Below are 14,694 nucleotides of genomic sequence, written 5' to 3' on the forward strand. Positions count from 1 at the left end.
TTATTATAATTTTATAATCTAATTATGTTAACAATAGTACAGTATATACAAATTGATAAATTAGTAATTAATAATTATTAAATAGATTTATTTTGTATGAAATTCATTTATACTATACTTAAATAAAATTGCAATGATTTAGAATCTACCGGTAATTAAATAAAAATTGTAATGATTTAGAGACAATCTAATTGAAAACCTTTACGTCTATTATTGATATGAGCTCTGAGTATACGAGCAAACGGTACTCTCTTTAGCAAATCATAAGCGTTTGATAGTAAATGAAGTATTGATTTATGAAAGAAGTCTTCGCCGTAAGAAAACAGGTCTACACCTAACTCAAGACCCATACCAAAGTCACACTCATCGCTGGCATAACTGACTAATTGGATAATTTCTTTGAGTTCGGATAATGATTTGCTGTCGTTTCTCATATCGACATCCAATTTCATTATAGATGCCAATAGTTTCTTAAGTTGTGTATCACTTTGAGGAAGTGGTCGATAGCCGACATCAGTTTTCTCATCGTGCGGAACAACGATTCCAAATGAATTGAATGTCTTAGAGTTAATCTTAATCTTTCGTTGTCGTAGTTTTGACGATTCAATCAATTTAATCTTATTATTAGTACAAAACTCTTTGATTTTTGACTCCAAGTTATTTAAAGTTTTATTTGGAGATCCTTTGCTCTTCATTTTCATAATCACAGAATAAATAGCGGCAAATATATTATCGCCAATTCCTTCAATTATACAATTATCTCCATTATTGGACACAACTACAGGGTTGTCATCATCGGGTGTGTCTCTAAAATAAGCTAAATGATAGCCATTTCGATTTGAAGCAATAATTGTCTGCATTTCAGGTAAATCATAGTAATATCTCCAGTGACACAGTATTTGTTCACTATTTTTAATCAAATCTTTTTTAATCCTTCCAGTCATTAGATCATACGGACCAACGAGTCTTAAGTTTAAGCATTCGATCAAAGCGTCTTAAAAATGTTCAAAATTATCATTTAGTAAATTAATTGTTGGATTCAATACTGATTGCAAACCTTCAGGTTTATGTGGTTTAATAGTTTTGCAGAATTGCCACAAATAGAAAAAATCTTTCGGCATTTTCACCAAAAATAAATCTTTCGACATCTCATTGAACTCTTTCGGCGTTATTTTAGGCTTAACAGGAAATAGTAGTGATTTGTCGGACTTCTGGACATCAAATACTTTGTCATCGTTTTTCATTATCGGTATATCATTTTGTTGAACAATACAAGAAATATCGTCATCACTGGAATTTATTTGTAATTTTGTTATCTTTGGTGAATGAGATACATCTAAATAATAACAATTAAAGAAATTACTAAATGATATTTTAATAAAATTATAAATAAAACCATTTCTTCGTTTGGTTGTCATATCATTATCTTTAATAATGGCTTTCAAATTATCATCAAAATCATTGTCATTGTCATCATTAGCCACTCTTTTTCTATTTTTCTTTTCCTTACCATTTGTTTTGCGCTTAAATTTATTATTAAAAATATAAAACAATTTAATATCAAATATTATTTTGTTATAACAAATGGTTACCACTGATGAAGAATTTGTTAGTTTTGTTGTTTTATTGTCTGATGAATAAGTAGAGTGTGGTATCTCATTGTCTGAGTCGTGGCCTATAATCTCAAAGTTATAATCTTTGGATGTCTTAATTAATAACTTGTTTTCAGTGTTTGGTTTTTGGCCAAAATAATCGGTAATTTTGCCTAAAAATAACATTAAATTTTGTTTTTATTAAAAAAACAATTGGGTGTCAAATGAAATCAATTTCCTGACCTTTTTTGACCGACGGTGTTTTGTCTGATGTCGTGTGCTTATGTGTGGCACCGGTGGTTAAATCGGACGGATGTCTATACTCTTGTAAGTGTTGGACATTTTTTCGGTAACATTTGCTGCCAAATGGACACAACTTTTTGCTGTTGACTTCACGCTCACCGATACGTCGTAAGTCTTCGTCCACTTCGGTAAACTGATGGTCTTTAGTGTTGAACTCCATATATGTGTGAATGTGATCAATGAAGTGGTCATGAATTGCATCAATGGTTGCAATCAATGAATTGGCGGCAAATGTTGTGTTGTTTACAATCAATTGACTGTCAATTCAATGATAAACACTTAAGACGTCATATATTACGCACATATTATTAGTGTTGTGTGAAATGTATTTAAATTTTAATACTTTTAACAAATATTATTAAATAATACCTTTTAATGTACGGTATATTAAAAAATAGTTTTTTACCGGTAATTAAATTTAAGCATAAAATCAATTTATTTATTCAATGATCATGGTAATTTAATTTAATTTAAAACAAATTTGAATATATTATACAAATAAAAGCTATGTTTGACATCAATTAAATAGAAGTGCCGATCACTACTGTATGATCTATTCCTAGACTGACTTTACGTACCGATGCGGGAACGCATACCTATTGTTTAACAATTAATTATACAATTATGTTAAGTCAAAAAATAAATATAATTAAAGTAAACAATTAATATAAAAAACAAGACATACCCTAAACGGAAAATATTGGTCAGCCATATGACCCAAACCTAAACATCCCTGAGTGTTCTTCCCCCACATATATAGGTCTCCTTTATCTAATTATTAGAATTAAACAAAAAATAAATTCAATATATTTTTAAATATACAATATTTCTTTAAAATATTACCAGTAATGGCTGCCAAATGATTAAAAGAAGCCTCCAGTTTGATAACTTTAACATCACTGTTAAACTGTGAGACACCAAACAGTGTCATCGGCAACATTGTTGGTTTAGTCAACTGATCAACTTTAGGTCCCATTCCTAGAATACCATATCCCCATACATAGACATTACCTAAATCTAATTATCGTAAAGAAAGTTAATTACTATAAAATTAAAACTTAAAATTTAATCAAACCATTGACAAGTGCACAAATAGATCCACCGGCGCAAACATTGACTACTTTTCCTTTAACATTATCCAGTTTAAGATGTCGAGGAATATTTAATTGATAATCACTGGTAATGGATGAAAATTGTGAGTACTCAGAGTTACCCCAACCAAAAACGTCTCCCTTATCTACATATCATTATTAATATTAAAATTATATTACCGGTAATTATAATATACACTTATATATAAACAATTATGACATTATTTTGTGACCATTTATTGCAAGAACCGAATCGGCAGCGCTCGACAATTGGATAATCTTTTGGCCCTCAATATCGCCCTTAACTTTCATAGGTATTCCCTGATTATTATAATGTCCTAAACCTGTCTGTCCATCGGCACCCCATCCACAGGAGTAAACGGTTCCGCTTTCGGTTAAGAACAAAGTGTGATCCTGACCACAGACTATCTGTTATCAATTATATCAATCACTTAATTAACTCCTATTATACCAAACACTCGACATTTGATTACATCGCAAACTTTATCATCAATTTCTTTGATTTGATGAATAAGATGTGAAGCAAAATACTTCTCATTGTCAACAATAGGTCGACCGCATTGTCCAAAGGCATTGTTTCCTAAACTATAGACTATTAAAATGATAAAAAAATATCAGTAAAATCGTTAGTCTTAGTAATAGACTGTCTTCAGAGATGTCTTACCTTCTCCTTTGTCTGTAAGACAGGCAGTGTGTGATCGGCCACACGAGACCCGAACCACTTTGTCTTTCTCATTGATTGGCAGTCGAATGGGAGTCGGCTTAAAGAGACACATCAATGGTTCACCTTTAGGTGTGGGCGGCGATTGATATCCCAATTGAGAGTCACTGTTAATACCGCAACCAAAGAGACGATGTGACGAATCGCGAACTACAGCTGCGATCACCTGAAAGTGTTACCAAACAAATCAATAACCAGTTGTCTGTCTACGAGTATATACCGTAAAACCAAAGCCAGCGGCCACGTCTGTAACTGTGGTTTGTATATCAATAAAATTTGACTTTAATGGAGCGGTTACGGTTTCAATCGGTGGCAACTGTGGCCTATTCTTGAATTTGGTCCGTTTAATGAGTGACAATCGACCCAAAGCACCGCCTCCTGAATACCCCCAACAGTATACATAACGGCGTCGTTTAGCCGATGGTTTGTCCGATTGTGTGTATTGAAAGACAGGCATTGCGTCCACTTGTTTCGGGTTTTGACCTCTCGGTATGGCATTTGCCATCAACCGAACAATCACTAAGTTGTGTCCATAAGTTGACAATAATTGTCGGACAACTGCCCGACAAATATATTTAGTTATAATCATTACTTTAATTGTTTTTCAATGCAATCATATATTAATATCAAAAGTTTTTAATCAAAACATAATAAACGTGTAAATCATATGATGTAATCATTAATATTATATAAATATCCCTAATATTAGAGACCATTACAGTAGTGTTATAATCATATGAATCCAAACCATTGTATATATTGAATATTTAGTCTTTTATAAAAATTTATTAAAAAAATATAATATAAACTATAATATTTACTATAATGTTATGAAATAAATATTTTTATAGTATATAATGTAAATTAATAGATTTGATAAATTATTAATATGTATAAACGTAATAATTTGAAATGTTTTGAACAATATATGAACCGAAATCTTATATGTTTTAACAGTCTATTCAATATTAATACAATGTTTCATATAATAAGATACTATTAATAAAATTCACTCATAGATGTCATTAAATATTGTTAGCAAAACTTTTTTCTAGTAATAGACAACTTTTGTTTGAAAAAATTATTCATTTAATATTGTATTTTATTACTTGGAATATTAATTTTAATTTTTATAAAAATTTACATAAATTGTTCAAATAAATTATTTTTAAAAATAAATTATTAAAGAAAAATTATTTAAAAATAAATATACAGTTATTGAATGAAATCACTGAAAATACATATAAATATTATACAGTGTTTATATTATAACATGAGATCAAACTATTTGGTCAAAAGTGTTAACTTTGCTATACTTATAGGGTTTAGTCGTGAAGTATTCGCAGACATTCTTCCAGAATCCTCTATCATATGGATTAACAAACTTTCCGTTTGAATCAATCAAATGCTGATAGCGTTGCTTCCAAGCCTTGAATTCTTCATTTTGGGTCAAATTAATGGCAGCTCTTCTTATATTACAGAAACTCATAATTAGACCAATTGTTGTGAACTGAAGACAGTATAGAAAGTTAAACCAATGATAGGATGAATATAGCGAGAGGTCGTCCAAGTTTGAGACGGTGTACACTAATAATGCTCCCATTAGTCCGCCTAATAATAAACTTATATTGAGACAGAAGAATGGGATGCGATTATTAAGACCAATACAAGTGGATAAATATATGCAATGGTGATCATAACCAGCTGTACATCGATTACAGAAACGACAGTGAGTTGATCTCATGGTTTGAACAGTCTTACAGGTGTGACATAAACGAAGATAAGCATATCTTTGACTGATTTTGTTGTCATTTATATTTGTTTCATGTCTGGTGTCGTGTATTTTCTTTAGTATTTTATTGTATTCACTAGTATTTTGTTGCAAATATCCCGGATCTGAAGTACACGTCCTATACCATGATATCCAGGCCATCAAATTGATTGCTATCAATAAAGTATTGAGAAGTATTTGTTGGCTGTTAGGCATATAATAAAGTATATATTGTGGATAAGCCCAGAATATGGTACTCAAAATACAAATTAAGACAACTGATTGACCCAAAAGAGTCGCCAATTTTGACAAAACATCAAAACCTTTATTCTTTTTATGCATATTTATCATTGACTCCAACTGTGATTGTGTCATATCGTTGGTCAGCGGACCTAATAATCTCATAAGATATTCATTACCACTTTTGGCAGCAAAATGAATGGCTCGCAAACCATTATTTGTCATTTGATTTGGATTTAGACCTAAATTTAGCAACAAATGAACCGCTTCTTCATTGTTGTTGATTATAGCGTAATGAAGACAATTGAGACCATTTGCGTCCGTTAGGGTTAGATCAGAGCCACAGCTCAACAAATGAAGTATTGTTTCGCAGGTTTTTGTCTTATTATTGTATCCAAATGACGCGGCTCTCATCAATGGTGTACATCCAGACCTATTACCATAGATTACAGTACATATAAAACTATTTAAAAATTCATAACTAAGTATATTTGTAATAAATGTTTTTACAAGTCTTTAACATTAATATCAATGCCGTGTTTGACCAAAATATTAATGATAGGTATGTGTCCCTCGAGAGCGGCCATATGTATGGGTTCGGGTCTATCGTCGAGTTCAGCCACAGTTCTAACAAATACATTGGCACTAATCACAAACTCTACCAAATCAGGAATGCCTTTATTTATTGTAATTACAGTTAAATTGAATAATTCAAACAATTGTAATGATATTCAAACCCGAAATGACTGCCCAATGAATCGGATAAAATCCAGTTTCATCAGCTTTTTCAAGAATACCAGTGCCGTAAGTGTTAACAATTTGTGTGATATAATTTAATGACTTTTTATTTAATTGATCCCATTTTATTACTGGAATAGATTCTGTCTTATAATTAGTTAATAACATATTTTGTTAATTAATAAACCGATTTTTGTTGTAAAATTTATTACAATTATTACAATTTATTACTAAAAGTTATTACAAAAGTTTTCGATTATTGTATTTAATTATTGATTATTAGTAAGCTTCGGGAAAAAAGGGCAATAATGTGTCTCGTGTTAAATTAAATTAATATTAACAAATATGCAGTTAACATGTTTTTATTTTATAAATTAACATCAATTAAAAACATATTTAATAATTTATGAGAATAAATAGTTGAATTTTTTAGCTAAATTAATTAAACTAAATATTGGATTGTATTTACGAATATAATTTTTTAATTTAATCCACACTTTCTCTGTTTTAGACATTTTTTAGGTTTATTTACTAAATTTATCAATTTATATGTTCAATCAATCAACTAATAAAAAAAACAAAACATGTTAACTTCAATTCTATAATTATTATTAAATTTAAATCTCGCGATAGTTTATATTATTTCAATACATCGCGCGACACATTATTGCCCTTTTTTCCCTTTTTATTGCTTAATTATTAGATACTATAGCGCGTGATATAATCACTGATATTTATCATAACTAGTTAGATCTCCACGTAATAAAATGTGTATCAAAAGTTAACACGTGCAACAATATTATCTCTCTCTCTCTCTCTCTCTCTCTCTCTCTCTCTCTCTCTCTCTCTCTTTACTAAACAATGCTTTCACGCGCTATATAATATACAGTGTATTATAAAAAGTATATTTTATTTTTTTTATTTAATAAATTAAAATTATTAATCGCGCGACACATTAAATTTAATTGTTTGCGTGACAGATATTTGCTACAAACATTTCCAAATTATATAGTAGTATAGATATGCCCGTAATAATGTCTATCAATACTTTTAATGCAATAATTTTTGTAATTTTGATAATCAATTTTTATTAAAAGTCGTTTAAAACTTTTAAATTATTCTATAGTATTCAATATACAGTATAAATAATATGCAAAATAATACAGTGTATAATACAAACACTTTTGTCATTTATCCAAATATATTTTTTGAACAGCTAAAGTATATACTGTATATAATTTTATGAAATGGGTATTTAATATAATAATTATTAAAAAAAAAATTCTATTTAATTTAGCCATTTTATATTTTACATATCTTACATATATTAATAAATAAAAAATAGTTTGTCTAAAATAATATACAAATAATTATATACAACTTTAGTTTGCATACAAAAAGTTTTTTTAAATTAAAATTTATCTAATACTTTCAATTTAAAACTAATATGAAAGACACAGATTTGTATAAATAATGATCAATTATTCAATTCTAAGTTAGTTTATATAATAATAGATACAAAAATACAAAATATTATTTATTATAAACAATATTTGATATATTTTAATTACATTTAAATTTAAATTAGATTAAATTTACAATTACATTTAATATATATTATGTAATTGTTAAGTATTTTCCTATTGTTTTATTATTTATAATGACATCATAATTAAATGATTTAACATTAACTACAATATATGTTAACTGTAATTATAAATGATATTATTTGTTTGATAACTTATCAATTTTCATTGAAAAATAAACCAATACAGTATAATATAAACATATCAATTATCATATATTTATTTTTGTTAAACTATCTTTTAAAAAACTACAGTAGAGAACCTTATATTAAATTATTAGTTATTTTAATAAAATAGTTTTATTATAACAGATAATATGAAATGTCATTGATATTTAGTTAATGATATTGTGAAATTATTTTTATCAAAATGTATGATTTAGTCATAAACAGAAATTAATAGTATGAATATTTTTTATTTAAGTGTATAAATATTTTACTAGCAATTATTACATAACATTACTAAATTAAATTAATAATTTCCACATTTACATTTGAAAATGTTAAATATGATATTTATAATTGTATTTATGTTATGCATTTTAAATGCAAATACCATTAAAATATCAAACAATTTTAATGAAATCTATGGAAAATATGAGTCAAAAGTAAATGTGATATTTTTACTTCAATGATTAACTGTTTAAAATGATCTAGTTGATTTTATTTCATGTAATAGTTTTCAAGTTTTAGTTGGTCTAATTGTGGATCACAACAGGAATCAATTCAATTGAGTGCACTATCACTACAACCTGATCCCATCATAATCCCGGGTCAGGTATCGTTGGCCACCAATTTCACTATCAATGTTACTGAAAACAGTCCGTTACCTGTAAGTGCTTTTAATTATTATTTAAATTTAAATAATTTTATATTAAAATATATTATAACAGAATAATGTTATATATTTATTTATTTGTTAATTACAATTTAGATATACATTTAATATGACAATATTAGAAATTATTGCTTACAACTAAAAGTACAAAATTGTTACATAAGTTTTAAACGATTTGTGATTAATAATGATTGATTGGTTATATACAGTACAATACAGATTAGTTACTAATTACTTAAAACATTTGATTATTATTTTTTTAACACTTATTGTTAAAAACGAGTTGTTTGTGTCTGATATGCCACCACTTGGACTCTTTGATGTGTTGAACAATAGTGCGATTGATGGGATTGGCTACTATTAGACCCATTATCAGTGACTTAAGCTCTTGACTTATGTCATCTCTAAACATAATGGCATTTAAGTCTTGTTTTTTCTTGTTGTATGAGATAAGCCATTCTTGTGAATCATTGATATCATTAGTGTCGACCGAATGAGGGTACTGTTGGTCATGAAATAAACCATAGAGTATGACACCTAAAGAATAGCTATCATAGAGAAAGGCATTGTAAGGCATTAGTGTGACTTCGGGTGCCATTGTGAACGGGGATCCGCAATGCTTGCGAAAACTCTTGCATTTGCCATCATTGGTGATCCCAAACACAGCACTTCCAAAGTCTATTAATTTGAATGTAGTGTTGATAGGTTTGAGGACATCTCTAAATGCCAATATGTTCTCAAATTTAAGGTCTCTATGAGCCCATCCATTGTTGTGCATGTGTTCAACACCAGAATAAACGTCTTTAAAGATCTTAAACACGTCTTCTTCTGTCGATTGTCTCAATCTGAATGTCTTCTCATAAAAGTGAGTCAAATCACCAGTATTTGAGTACTCGAGCAGTAGATACAAGTGTTTATTGTAAACATAGCTTTCAAAGAAAGTAATTATGTTTGGATGAGCTCTGACTTTGCCAAACAAACGGAGAACTTCCGCCTCATGACAGGCATCGGTATAATTCTCGTATCTTTTGAGTACAACATAACTGTGTTGATGACTGAGTGCTACATACAGAGTACCAAAAGATCCCTTTCCGATACAGTTATCTAAATCTACTTTTATGTAACGGCTCTCCAGAAAATTCAATTCATTAGTATTGAAAGGGCTTTCATTTTGAAGGTTTTGGTGATTGTCTTCAAGAGTATGTGTTTTATTGAGATTTAATTTATAAAATTGTGACTCGGATGAGATCATAATTTTAATTAATTGTCAAATGATATGAAATGTTAACCTATTGATTGTAAATTTTTTTAATTTATTAATTACTATTATTCTTAGTATGATATTAATGAAAATTTAAATTGTTTTTATTAATTAGTTATCAATAGACAATAGACATAAACACGAGACCAATTGTGAATAATAGATATTATTATTATTATTATTAATAAATTATAATACATAAAATACACTATTGTGTTAATACTATTTAGTTATTTAATAGTAACGATTACTAATATTTATTTATTATATCTCTTATTTTACGATACAGTTATCAATTAAGATAAAGAAGAAGGTATGGATCACATGGATTGAGATTCCTTGTGAAGGAAAGATAGGGTCGTGTAGTTATGCAGATATCTGTCAGATGATCGTCGCATATAAGAAATGTCCCGAAGCTTTCAAAAAATATGGTATTCCCTGTCAGTGTCCACTACCTAAAGGTATTATATATTCATTATATATATATTAATTTAACTCAAATTTATATCCCAGAATTTATAATTAATTATATATATTTTTAAAAATCATAAACTAAAAATAGATTTTTTTTCTGTAAATTCAAACTATAAGTATAAGTTAGTATTACAGTATTATTATTATTTTATATTACTCTTTATGTGATATTTTAACTATTGATTGAAAAAACTTGCAATAAATCTTTTGAAATACTGTATCCATATATTCTTTATCAGTATTTTGATAGATATCATTTTATTTGGATGAATAACTTGTTATTTCAAGATATAAGTTAAAGTTCCGCTCTTTAAGCATATAAATCATTAGTTATATCGTTTAGACACACCTTATGCTTCAAAATTATAGGGTTTTATGTTATTTATATCACCGCATATATAGTGTAATGTGTATAATAGTATAGTAATTCATATAAACTATATACTTTGGCGATTATTGTTATAAAAATACATAAATGAAAACTCTAATAAAATTAAAATACAAATAACTATAATTACAGGTATTTACAATTTGCCGCTAAGTTTTGTCTATGAAATCGACAAATCAATACTTCCCTCTTGGCTCGAGACTGGACTATACAAAGTGAGAGCACAGTTATCTGATGGCACATCCAATGAAATATTATGTTTGGATTTATCACTACGAGTCGGTACTAAAGTAAAATCTATCGATTATGTTAAACTCATGTCCGAACAATTGTTTTATCGGAGATTTACCAAAATTAGCCAATCATTTGAGTGATCAAAATACAACTATTTAATAACTTAATTATTAATATTATATTACATAATCAGAAATTACTATCATTATTTTTGACATAATATTTATATAGTGATAGATAATTTATTTGACTCCTTCATTGTTTAGCATTAATAATATTGTTACACAAATTATTCAGTATATATATAAATGATTGCATAATTAATAGATGAACAAAAATGATAAATGATATATTTATGCTCTTAATACTGTTATAATTATATGTTTAGCACTATGTCTAAATGATATGTGTATTATTTCTAAGTTATTTAATAGCAAAGGTATAATAAATTACCGGAAATTTTTATTTGTGAATATTTCCTTTTAACACAACCTTTCCTGATAAACAATTTATCAAAATCTATTATTTATATCTTTCGTAAAATATATAAAAAAATTTCACATATTTTCCAATATTGATTGTAAATCTATTGGCGTTAAATCTATTGTAAATATACAAATGTGTTATTTTTAAAAAAAATTGCTTAATATTATATATATATTTATTCTAACGATAAATTGTTCATAGATAATGATTTTTATCAATCGTTTCGTGATAAAAATATATAAAATTTTATAAATAAAATATTTTTTTTACAACAAAAACAAACTTATTAAATATTTTTTTATATATTTTTGTAATATATATTATTGAAATTCTTGAGATACGCGTTTGCGCCGATTGTCAACAGTTTGTTTATATCCATAGACTAATACAACAGCTCCGATAGGCACCAAAGCTCGTAGTATTTATCGCTTAATATTTTATTAATGATTTATTTAATGGCGATCAATAACTCAGTAATTATTTGCAATCACAATATTTAGTTATGTGAATATTTTTGTAATAATTTAAMTAATTTATAAAATAGTTATTTATAATGTAAAATGAAATGCGTTGTGAAAATAAAAGGTATTTTAGATATTAAATTCTGTGGTAAATATCATGTGATGGCAGACAAACATTAAGCGTTGAGATTTAGAGGAAGAGTATAGAGGAAAGGCTTGTATATGCGTTTGTGAAGCCAATGCACAACTCTATAGCTATATTGAAAAGTCGATGCAATCGCTTATGGCTTAGGGATGAGACCCATATAAAGATGGCTTCATTGAAGAGCAGTCTTTTGTGTGCCACTAAATAGTGTGACAATTGTTTGTTTTGTGAACAATGATTGAAAGGAAATACCAACAGTTGTATCGCATCGTTGGTCACGCCATCCAAATGTCAATGAGTGTCAGCAACAAGTGTATCACAAACAAGACAAACAATTATTCAAATACAATGTGTGCTATTATTTAACAGAATATTCCGTAAATTGTGTTAACAAAACACATACAAAATCAGTGTTTGTGTTGTGATTCCGGTTTATATTTGACTCTTTTGTAACTGAAAACCACATAAAAAACTCTTGACTCTCTTTCTCTCACTACTCTTCATGTACTTAATAGCCATAACAGTCATTAATATTGATTTAACACTGAAAGCAAACATCAAATATTACTTGTTTTTAAGTAATTTGCCATTTAATGTATTATAACAACTGCTATTCAATTAGACTTTGTTGCCAACAATATATACATAAAATTACATTTCAAGTTACCATCATTTGTTAGTCATTATAGAAATTCATTAAATGTGATAATCATATAATTTGCAAATATATTTGTATTGTGTGTAATACTACACTTAAACATTAATATTTAATACTAATATTTTATTTAAAGAAAGAAAAATATATTATGTAAACATATATATATATATATATATAAATTAGATTTTAAACTTAATTGAAATATATTGATTATAAATAAATTACTGATCATAAATAATATTGATTTTCTGTGTGGTAAGCATTTATTTTTAAATACAAATATTTATGTTTAAATAACAGTTGTCTAAAGTTATGATAAAAATGCTAATTATTATTTTTATTTACACTGTATTTACAAAAAACAGTCATAAATATTTAGTATTTTAAAAGATATATACTTATTATATTAATGTTAAAGCAAAGTACAGATTATTTTATTGATTTGTAAGCTTTTTTCAATGTAACGAACGTTTTATTGATTTTTCCGTCTTTTACATCATTTTATATGAATTGGACATTAAAGGAGAGAAAGAAAAATACACAAAATATATAAACTAAAGCCATATACTGTATATCGCATATATATATACAAACTTACATATATAGCACTTGGAGTAAAAATACAATGAAATACATATAAAAATAGTAAAAAAGACATAAAAGTTAATACATTTTGATAATAGTCACAGAAAAACATTTTATTCTTTAATAAAAATGTTTGAGAAATTTTATTTTAGACACTATTTATTATACTGTTATTGATATAAAAATAATAAAACTATATAAAAATCTACTATTTTTAATGGAGTCATCAAATGTGACAATTAAAGAGTCAACACAAGAGCCGTCAGAGACCGATGAGGACATGAGTGCTGACCAACAGTTTGACTATTACTCCGATTACGATCCTATGATTGGCATCCGTATCGCCATATCGTTGGGTCTATTGATAACATTATTTACAATATTTATATTATATAAGACCCGTTGTAACGCCAGACGAACAAAACGTATACTAACGGCCTCTTTGAAGGCCAGAGACTACGGATTTGACAATTTAGATCACAGAACCAGAACTCTGTCCAATGATATGTGAAATACCAGTGCTCGCCATCTATTATGTGTGTCCATACAAGTTATAAATATATTATTTAAATTACGAATCAATTGCCATTTATTTGTTGTCCATTTAATATACCTGTAATATAAATATTTAAAATATCTAAAAATCTATATTATTCTCTATTATCGATGTATTCTTATAAATATTATATTATATTAATTGTGATTTACTTGTAAATAACATAATTTTGGTATTTTATTTGTCCATATAAATAGTTAATCGATAACTAAAGAGACTGAGATTATTCAAATAAATATAATATTTATTTATATTTAATTATATAAAATGTAAATTTAATTGTTTGTAGTGTTTGTATAGATATGATATATTCATATTATTTATATTAAATGTTTGTAATATATTAATAAATATTTTGTATAAGTATATACTATAAATATATAATACCGATAGTATTTATAAATTTTGTTAAATGTAATCTATAAATTGGTATCTGTATATAAAATTTATTTAAATATTAAGAGCTTACTATGCCTCAATAATAAAAATTAATCATAAACTTTTGCTAAAATTTTCTCTAAAAATTTTTCCAAATTAAATCTAGAC

At 27.1% G+C, this 14,694-nt stretch overlaps 4 protein-coding genes across 4 annotated transcripts; all 4 read right to left on the minus strand.

Annotated features, from left to right (window-relative positions):
• Nucleotides 1-126: 126 nt before the first annotated feature.
• On the minus strand, nt 127-2,194 carry LOC128961898 (histone PARylation factor 1-like). The gene is made up of 5 exons (XM_054308208.1): nt 1,836-2,194; nt 1,593-1,765; nt 1,397-1,523; nt 1,058-1,336; nt 127-994 (listed from the first exon to the last, which is right to left on the minus strand). The coding sequence occupies exons 1-5, from the start codon at nt 2,053-2,055 to the stop codon at nt 177-179; spliced, it is 1,617 nt and encodes a 538-aa protein (XP_054164183.1). The 5' UTR covers nt 2,056-2,194; the 3' UTR covers nt 127-176.
• Nucleotides 2,195-2,351: 157 nt separating this feature from the next.
• On the minus strand, nt 2,352-4,378 carry LOC128961068 (RCC1-like G exchanging factor-like protein). Its single transcript, XM_054307278.1, has 8 exons — nt 3,949-4,378; nt 3,672-3,894; nt 3,481-3,599; nt 3,220-3,415; nt 2,971-3,132; nt 2,739-2,912; nt 2,581-2,666; nt 2,352-2,491 (listed from the first exon to the last, which is right to left on the minus strand). Exons 1-8 carry the CDS (start codon nt 4,315-4,317, stop codon nt 2,417-2,419), a joined length of 1,404 nt encoding a protein of 467 aa, XP_054163253.1. The 5' UTR covers nt 4,318-4,378; the 3' UTR covers nt 2,352-2,416.
• Nucleotides 4,379-5,007: 629 nt separating this feature from the next.
• Nucleotides 5,008-6,645, minus strand: LOC128961630 (uncharacterized). The gene is made up of 3 exons (XM_054307883.1): nt 6,477-6,645; nt 6,250-6,415; nt 5,008-6,172 (listed from the first exon to the last, which is right to left on the minus strand). The coding sequence occupies exons 1-3, from the start codon at nt 6,643-6,645 to the stop codon at nt 5,008-5,010; spliced, it is 1,500 nt and encodes a 499-aa protein (XP_054163858.1).
• A 2,514-nt stretch (nt 6,646-9,159) lies between these two features.
• Nucleotides 9,160-10,152, minus strand: LOC128961631 (probable myosin light chain kinase DDB_G0282429). The gene has a single exon (XM_054307884.1). The coding sequence runs from the start codon at nt 10,150-10,152 to the stop codon at nt 9,160-9,162; it is 993 nt and encodes a 330-aa protein (XP_054163859.1).
• Nucleotides 10,153-14,694: the final 4,542 nt, after the last annotated feature.

Source organism: Oppia nitens, unplaced genomic scaffold, assembly GCF_028296485.1.
Source record: "Oppia nitens isolate AA-2021 unplaced genomic scaffold, nextdenovo-longstitch-racon4-pilon3 scaffold5_pilon_pilon_pilon, whole genome shotgun sequence".
NCBI lineage: Eukaryota > Metazoa > Arthropoda > Arachnida > Sarcoptiformes > Oppiidae > Oppia > Oppia nitens.